Here is a 7522-nt window from a genome sequence, read left to right as displayed (position 1 = left end):
TTGCACACATACACACCTGTAAGCTGCCCATTACAACCACAGTCTGACCTGCTGGTCCACTGAGAAGCTCCACTGGAGCAGTTGGAGTTAAGGGCCCAACTCAAGGGCACCTCAGAGGTGGTAATGAGGGAAGGACAAGCACTGCTTTTTCACTTTCCAAAATTAAGTAAGATGAACCAGCAACCTTCCAGTCACAAACTCTTCTCTAACCTTTAGCCTCTGTGTGTTTGTGTCAGTGAGTAAGCGTGAGAGAGACGGAGAGAAGAGACAGAGAGAGAGAGAGACAGAGACAGTGAGAGAGAGAGCATACTAGTAGGAGGGGTGGGGTTTGTCAAGCCTGAGCTTTATGTCTGTCAGTGCCATGCACATGGAACAGTCCTTTCCTACACACTAGTTAAAGAGAGAAAGAGCCTCAAATTTAATTTTTAAATCCCCTCAGTCTGTCATCTCAATCACTTTAAATCCAGACTAGAACCTACACCAGGTGCAAAGGGGTGCCTAATCCAGTTTGGATGGGTGTTTTCAAGGTCAGGGAAATAGTCTCTGAAATATCCCTGGAGGTGTTCCAGGTGGGACTGGATAAGTGGAGAGATGGTGCCCAATTCATCAGACGACAGCAGCTCCTGGTGAAGCAGTGGGAACATTTTTGTAACTTTCTCCTGGAGTTTGTTTGACCGTAGCGTAATCTCCTTGATAAAAGCATGCACTTTGTCTTGTCTTTTGCTTTATAAGAGCGGTCACTCCACTGTTTTTCCCAGTCATGGCTGCTGCCCTGTCCAAACACACCCCCACACAACGAGGCCAGTCAAGTCCATCAGATACCAGGTTAACACTGACAGTTTATGTACTGACAGTCAGGTTAACACTGACAGTTTATGTAATGAATGATGTTTTGACTGGCAGGCAATTAGAAAGATGGGCATGGCAAATAAGATTTCAATATGTTATTATGAATTCTATTTTATAATAATACACATAACAATAATAATTTAATTTTTTTTTTTTTTTTTTTTTTTAACATTTTCCCTCCAATTTGCTGAAGCCCCCCTGGGAGTTGCAGCCCCCACTTTGAAAACCACTGCTTCAGGCCACCACTGCTCCTAATTCGGTGGCTTCACTTCCTCATCTACAAAACTGACTCTCGGTGTACCTCAAGGATTGATTCTGGGACCTATTCTTTTCTCTTTTTACATGCTTCCTCTTGGTCACATAATTAGTAGACATTATATACGGTTTCATTTTTATGCAAATGATTATCAATTATATCTTCCTGTCAACCATACTGATTCTTGTAGTTTGGTTGCCATAAAGGACTGGTTTAAGGATATTATATGTTGGATGTTTTGTAACTTTGTTCAGCTTAACAAGGACAAGACTGAGGGACTTATGTTTTCCCCAACAAGCCTGACTGTCAAAATTAATGAAAAAAGTGGCTTCATGCCAACCAAAACTAAGTCCTTTGCCAGAAAATTGAGAGTATTATTGATTAAAATCTGTACTTTGACAATAAAGTACAAGGGGTTATTCAGTCTTGCTTTTAGCCCTGGTAGTGGCATGGCTCTATGGATGGCAAGGTCAGTCTACCACATTCACTCCAGACTTAAGTATCTCATCAGCTATTAAATGGATGGCTGTGAAATTTGGAACAGATATTCAGGGTTCTCAGACAATGCACTGAAATGACTTAAGTGATATTCAGACCTTTCCTGTAGCACTACCAGCAAGTTAATGCTTGCCATGACATTTAGTACACAAATTCCTGCAAAACTCATGACATTCCTATCAGCCTCAGCTGTTCTTTGTGTTTAGTGCTAATTAGTAAATGTCAGCATGCTAAACCCCTAAAATAAGATGGTGAATATGGTAAACATTGTACATGCTAAACATGTTAGCACTGTCATGGTATTAGTGTTATGATTATGATATGATTGAAGTTAGTATACTTATGTTAGCATTTCCAGCATCACAGAGCTGCTATCATGGCCGTAAACTTGTCTTGTAATCAGTTGAGAGGGCTATCTAAAATCAAACCATTTCTGTCTGCTGCTGACCGGAAGATTTGTAACTCTCTACATTCAGCAGCTAGTAAAAAAGCACTAAATTGTCTTCAGCTGTTCCAAAATTCAGCTGCAAAGCTTTTAACACAAACTATGAGAAGAGAGCGCATTAACCCAATTTTAGCATCCTTCCACTGGCTTCCCATTGCTTCCAGAAAACAGTTTAAAATTCTATTGAGCACTTATAAGGCGTAATATTTATTGGCTCGAAGACATATTTCTGACCTACTCAGCCCATTCAGTAGGTGCAACGGTGCAGACTTAAGTCAGCAAAAAAACGTGTATAACTTTATATATCCTAGACTATATTATACTATTTTATTATTAATTCTATCTCATTTATCTGGTTTTGCCTTTTACTGCACAACTGTATCACTGCCTCTTATGCCCTTTGTTCAAGCATTTTGCAACTCTGTTTGCTGTTTGAATGTTTCTATAAAAATGGTAAAAAAATTTATTATGAATATCTTTCCAGATCTGTGGCACATAGATTACAGCTCCATAATTAGCGGGGCAACAGGTTAGCTGGGGTCGTCCACTAATCTCAGCGCTAATTAAAATGTATCTTGTGCAGCTCATCAAAACAATTAGTGCAGAGAAATAATGAGAGGAGTGATTGAATTCAAGAAGGGAGGGGGATAACAAATGGTGTGCACTGTATGTACTGTATGTGTGTGAGGAGAAACGATTGAAAAAAAAATAAGAAGACGGTAAGTCTAACATGCTTGGAGGCAGAGCTACAGCCCTGCAGAAGTATCAAGAGGGAGAGATGCGAGTGTGTCTGTAACCAAAGATAGATGGGTCCCAACCTGGTAGAAGATGATAGGGTGAGACACTGAGGGAGGGAAGGAGAGATAAGAGTGTGGAGGCATTTGGTGGAAATACACGAAAAGGAGCCCCGAAATGACAAAAAAGCATGACTGTTCCCAATTTGACAGGTTAAGAAAAGTGGGGTTGGGACATGACAGAAAACGGAGCAGTGATCCTTCTCCTTCTCTCTCTCTATCTCTGTCTGTCTCTGTGCCTCATATTCCCCTTTGTCCTGTTTTCTTTTTTTTCCCCCTCTCTTGGCAATTTCTTGTTCTTCCAAAGAGGCAGCCGTCTGCCAAAATGACTTCCCTCGTTCTTAAGGCAAGGAAGATGAGAGGAGGAGGAGGGGGGTATTGGCACACAAAAGTAGAGAGAGAGAGCAAAGAGGAGGAGGGAAAGCATAAGTAAACAAGTGCAGATGGTCTAGGTGTTCTTACAATATGTTGATGGATAAAGATGGAGATTCATTTCACCTCTCGGGCGAGGTTAGGGATATGAGGCTGCCGCTGTCATATGATGGAAACATCACGTTTCTCCTCCCTGTCTTTTCTTCTCCTTCGCTTCCAGAGCCCAGAGCAGGACCCTCCAAGACCAACTCCTTCTCCTCAACATCAGCAGGCCATCTGTCTCATCCTCACACTCACACACACACACATACACACACACACTCCCATGTGTCCCTTCTCGCTACAACACACTGACACAGTTTACATTACCTTCATCCAACCTATCAGGGGAAGAGACGGGAAAAGAATACACAACAGTGGTTTTCTCTCTGTATGATGAGTATTTATAGTACAAAAGAAAGACAAAGGCAGACTGCTGGGACACATTCACTCTTTTTCAAGTTTTCCCATCTTGGACTGACATGAACACAGAGAGAAAGAACACATCACAAAAATATCCAATATATCGTGTCAGTTACTCTTGTATTCTGTCTCGAAGCTAAGAAAGGAAACTCATTTATAAAGCTTTTTATGAGTTTCAGGACAACAGTAAACAACTTCACAAAACAAGCATCCATTTCCAAAAATGAAAGAGACACTGCTTACAAGAGAAGTATCTTTATTATTCAGGGTTGCGTGTATACATGTGTATTTTCGTTGTGTTGTCTAAAACCCACGAGACAAATCTTGCAGCAGCGGAGAAGGTTCATCTCACGTTGTGGTGAATTTGAGTTAACAGACAGATAAACGAGGGTGAGAGCAGATGGTAAACGGAAGCTCGTTAACTTGCTCACTGTGACGCCACAGCAAATGAAGTCGAACGCACACACGATAAACTTTTAAAATTTATGTACAGTGGTACATACGAACCTGCACACCAGCCCTTCACACACACAAACACACACACAGGCATGCAGGCCTTCACTGTCAGATCCATGTGACATGAATGTGGGAGCTGGAACACAGGGCTAGGGAGAAGACGACAGGACAGATGGGTTCATCTGCAAAACAGTGTCGGTCCAATTCATCCAAGTGGTCTTAGGTTATGGTCTAGTTAAGAGTCTGTGGTTTACTTCTTGGATAACAGTCAAGCCAGGACATTTTAGACATACAAGTGCTACATATTTTCAGTAGGCTGGCACTGCTGCTGTGAGAATTTCCTGACAAGAACATTTGTACACCTGAATTTAAACATAGCTCAACAGATCAACTGCCTCTAAAAGCCTGCTAAGGTAAAACTTGTGTTGGTATATGAGGTAATAAAAGTCTACCTCTGCTCTGAAATTAGAGTCGTGAACGACTAACAGAGGACCTCTTAGGTAACCTCATGGCAACTACTCCTATTAAAGTAGCATATAGACTTTTTAAGCAATGGCATTTTTTAAATGTAAAGCCAGACTTCACAAGCCAAAGAGAGGAAAAAAATCAGCTAGGCTAAGGGGCTGCAGACCGGAGGTCTTCGAAGATTACGACCTTTCTGTTAAATATCCGTGTCAGTCAATACTGGGTTGGTCATTCTGTCTGTGTCTGCGTGTGCCCGTCCAGGAGTAGCCTGCGTAGTTCCTGAGGGTCGTTGACGGGCAGAGAGCAGGTAAAGTCCTGGCAGACGTAGGCTGTGGCCGCACCGCCCTGCTGTGACATGGAGGAGAGAGCAGGCAGACGCTGGCAGAGGAAACTCTCTGCATCGCCCTCTAAAAGCATCAAGACCTGCCCAAGGAGGAGGGGGTAGGGGGGTGGGGTGGGGAGGATGCAAGAAAGAGGAGGTTGGTTTAATATGTTGAAAATAAAGACACACTATGTGATTTGGCATGGCTCATGAATGCAACATTTACACCTGAAACCATATAAACATTTCTTATTTTGCTTTTTACCACTTTTTTTTGTTTTCTCTCCCATTGCTATTGCATGTCTCGACTGTTTTGCACACGTTTGGATTTGGTTTTAGGAACTTCATTTCAGGAGGGTACCACAGCAATGATAATTTTCTCATAATCATAGCCATATAATCTCTCATACATGCATACACATTCTCCAGAACCAAAAAAATCCCTCCTAAAAATAACACATTCAATCGTGGGGTCAGTGCCTTCCATGGTCTCATGCTCACAATAGAGGAAAGAGAACAGATGGATGGATATGTGGTTCACGTGTCCTGCCTGCAGCATGAGGAGGTCGAACACCAGTGTTGTCCCGTCACACACCAAAAAAATCTAACAAATAATTTATATGTACTGTATGAAACTATTGACAAGTGTATGTATATCTCTACGGGTGACGAAAGCAAGAGGACGGAGAGAGATAGCCTGTCTTTACATCTGTTTGTGGTGATTTGTATGCATGTGCGTGTGTGCTGGTGGTCTTGGACAGGCAGCAGAGCGAAGTTAAAGAGGGCTGCCCTGTCTGTTGCTATGGCAGCTTCCTGTCAAACACGTGTCATTTCCTCCTGGCCTGGTACCACCCCTGGTTCACAATTGAACGAGAAATGACAACAAAAATAACCAGTGCAGACAGAAGTGATAAAGGAAGGAGATGAGAGAGAGGTCTGGTGATACACCTCATCTCAGGTGATCTATTCTCTGCCAAAGATAATGGGCATGCAGATCTATGGTGGACTGAAACCTTTAAACACACTTTTAACACCATTCACTACGTTATATTGATGCTAGCTAGTGTATCTTAATAAAATGTCTGAATGGTTATTTATTAACTTCATGTCACTTTGACATTTCTTTTTGTATGTGGGTACGCTGGCTAAATTCATACAGTGTTGCTGGTTGTGGCTGTGTGTGTCACGGACAACCCACTGCTAGTGACTCTGTTTATAAAGTAGTTTTTGTACTGGTACTGGGTATAAAGGACGGCATGTTTAGAGGATTGATAATTAATGTTTATTTATGAAAAGCTAGGTTTCTGGCATGTAAATAAATGCAAGTAATGTAAATGCCATTAAGCTGTTCCTGTTACACCAGTAAAACTCAAATGTTGTAGGAAAGAACCAACAATGTTTTCTTCACAATAGTAACTGCCAAATGGCCAAGCAGGGGGTGTAACTCATAGTCATGTATGTTTACCAGTTATTACAGTATTTAAACATTATGTGCTAATTAACATTAAGAACATTATTAAATTTTTGCATTTGATGACTTATGTTCTTATTAGTAACAAAACATTCAAATAAACTACACCTGCGATGTTGTCACTTTTTTAATCTCTTTCCTAGCACAGGTGTATGTGTGGGAATAGTGCAACGATACCTACAGAGCCTGGGAATGTCTGCTGCGGGCAGAATGAATGCTTGATGAATGAAATTGTAATAATGCAGTCATTATCTTTTTTATATTCCATGTCACTTACCCTTACAAATTTACTAGTTTACAAGAAGACTACAGAAGCTTCAGAGCCAACCATCATGTATGGTGGATCATCCTGGCCTCAAATATGTGTGCTTGAATGTGTTCTCATTACAGAACACATTCAACATTTATAGAGCAGACTATGGGCCTTTACATCTAAATAAACCATTTTGTTTTAATGGCTTAAAACCATTTAAACAAAATGTACTTACCGGAAAAAAACTGAACATCTGACTCCTTAGAGGGTCTTTTAGTACAACCAAACGCTAAACAATACTTTTTTAGGCAACCAAAATTTTACAATTAACTTTCATGAACTGAAAAACACACTGAAATAGCAACAGCTATGGCTACACCTATACTCGCTGTGGTAGCGACTTGCCTGTGACTGCACCCACCTGTCACTCAAAGCGACCATGCCCTTAATTATGCATAACTTTGAGCCTTAATAAAATATAAAAATTCACCCCCCCAAAATTAACTATGGACTAAAACCATTTTTCATACCAGGCTGTAAACATGTGTATTTCTGCTGTAAAGTTGGGCATTTTGACATGGGGATCTATGGAGATTGACTCACTTTTTGAGCCAGCCTCAAGTGGCCATTTGAGGAACTGCAGTTTTTGGCACTTTGCGTTGGGTTGATTTTTCAGTCCTGGTGGTTGCCACTTAGATAAAGACTGTTATATTATACAGCCCTAATTTACAGGCTGGTCCCCCTAACCTGTATGACTGCCCCCAACCAATTCATACCAAGCCGTAAATGGCTAATAGGTACTGGGGCATCTCAGGTACCCCTAATTCTGCATTTGACCGCCTTCACCCTCAATCTTGCCTTGGCCATTAGACAACATTT

The 7522-nt window shown here is 41.3% G+C and overlaps 1 protein-coding gene across 2 annotated transcripts in view; it reads right to left on the bottom strand.

Moving 5' to 3' along the window:
* Positions 1-3915: 3915 nt before the first annotated feature.
* The window catches only part of spata20 (spermatogenesis associated 20), a 45380-nt gene continuing 41773 nt past the window's right edge, over positions 3916-7522 (bottom strand). For both annotated transcript variants that reach the window (XM_042396838.1, XM_042396841.1), the window contains exon 16: positions 3916-5020. In XM_042396838.1, the coding sequence (XP_042252772.1) occupies positions 4826-5020 (195 nt within the window). In that variant the 3' untranslated portion in view covers positions 3916-4825. The remainder of the gene's footprint in view (positions 5021-7522) is intronic.

The sequence above is a fragment of the Thunnus maccoyii genome, chromosome 20 (assembly GCF_910596095.1).
Source record: "Thunnus maccoyii chromosome 20, fThuMac1.1, whole genome shotgun sequence".
NCBI classification, from domain to species: Eukaryota; Metazoa; Chordata; class Actinopteri; order Scombriformes; family Scombridae; genus Thunnus; species Thunnus maccoyii.
This window is presented reverse-complemented; position numbering and strand designations above follow the sequence as displayed.